A 1555-nucleotide genomic window follows, 5' to 3' on the forward strand; every position below is an offset into this window, starting at 1 on the left:
ATGAAGTCCCAAAATTTGTCCACTGTTACTGAGTTTCAGCTGCTGGGATTCCAGAACCTTCTTGAGTGGCAGACCTTGCTTTTTATCATTTTCTTGTTCATCTACTTCCTCACAATGACAGGGAATATTGTCATTATTGTAGTGGTGAGCCAGGACCATCGGCTGCACTCACCTATGTACACATTCCTCAAACATCTCTCCTTTCTGGAGATCTGGTATACATCCACCATTGTGCCCCTTCTCCTAGCCACTCTGGTCTCCCAGGGTCAAGCCATCTCCTTCCATGCCTGTATAGCACAGCTCTACTTCTTTGTGTTCTTCGGGGCTACTGAGTGCTTTCTTCTGGCTGTGATGGCCTATGACCGATATCTGGCAATCTGTAGTCCACTTCACTACTCTTTCCTGATGAGTCCTGAGATATGCACCAAGTTGGTGGCTATCTCTTGGTTGACAGGAGTTGGCACAGGATTTCTGCCCTCTCTAATGATTTCCAAGTTGGATTTTTGTGGGCCCAACCAGATCAATCATTTCTTCTGTGACCTCCCTCCCCTCATGCAGCTCTCATGTTCCAGTGTTTATGTCACTGAGATGGTCATCTTTATCCTGTCAGTTGCTGTGCTGTGCATTTGCTTTATTCTTACACTGGTGTCCTATGTTTTTATTGTATCATCAATACTGAGAATTCCTTCAGCCTCTGGCCGAATGAAAACCTTTTCCACGTGTGGCTCCCATTTAGCTGTTGTGACTATCTACTATGGAACCATGATCTCCATGTATGTTCGCCCCAGTGCCCCCCTGTCACCAGATATCAACAAGATTATTTCTGTCTTCTACACTGTGGTCACCCCACTGTTGAACCCTGTCATCTACAGCTTGAGGAACAAAGACTTCAAAGATGCTCTTAGAAAAGTCATGAGAAGAAATTGTGGCATTTATGGGGTAAGAATGAAGGAAAATCTCTTTATCAGATAAAGAAAATCAACATAGAACACAGTGAATTAAGTTCAGGAAAAGTGAGTGGCAGGTTCAGAGCCTTGAAACATGAATGCCATCATTTCATTACATTAAATTCCACAAGTTAATTGGAGGGCATCACCAATTCGATGGACATGAGTTTGAGCAGGCTCCAGGAGTTGGTGATGGACAGGGAAGCCTGGTCTGCTGCAGTCCATGGGGTCACAAAGTGTCAGACATGACTGAGTGACTGAACTGAACTGAAATTCCACAAGTCATAATAAAAGAGTGTCTGCATGACCATTTGCCAACAGGTGCTCAGAAGATAAATTGCCTCTTTCAAACTAATTTGGGTACAATTTTGTCCTGGACACGTTCTTTCATTTCTGATGGGAATCTGATTGTGTAATTCCAAGGCATGACGATTACATATGTAATATTTTCAGAGTCTACAAAGGGGTTACTCTTAAGTTCATAACCCTGTGTACAGAAAATTATGCATCTTTTAAATACTATTAGGAAATTGGTCTTGTAGACTCAGCTCCTGATGTTATTGGTCCTTGTTAAATATCTGTGAAATGAATGAATGAAAAAAGAAAAG

The 1555-nt window shown here is 42.4% G+C and overlaps 1 protein-coding gene across 1 annotated transcript; it reads left to right on the top strand.

The window, feature by feature from the left end:
• Positions 1-972, top strand: LOC102389395 (olfactory receptor 11L1-like). Its single transcript, XM_006070004.3, has one exon. The coding sequence runs from the start codon at positions 1-3 to the stop codon at positions 970-972; it is 972 nt and encodes a 323-aa protein (XP_006070066.1).
• The last annotated feature ends 583 nt before the right edge of the window (positions 973-1555 follow it).

This window comes from Bubalus bubalis, chromosome 9 (assembly GCF_019923935.1).
Source record: "Bubalus bubalis isolate 160015118507 breed Murrah chromosome 9, NDDB_SH_1, whole genome shotgun sequence".
Lineage (NCBI taxonomy): Eukaryota > Metazoa > Chordata > Mammalia > Artiodactyla > Bovidae > Bubalus > Bubalus bubalis.

Excerpts from the sequence above, each read along its gene's own strand:
- LOC102389395 (XM_006070004.3), top strand. The coding sequence starts at position 1 with ATGAAGTCCCAAAATTTGTCCACTGTTACTGAGTTTCAGCTGCTGGGA.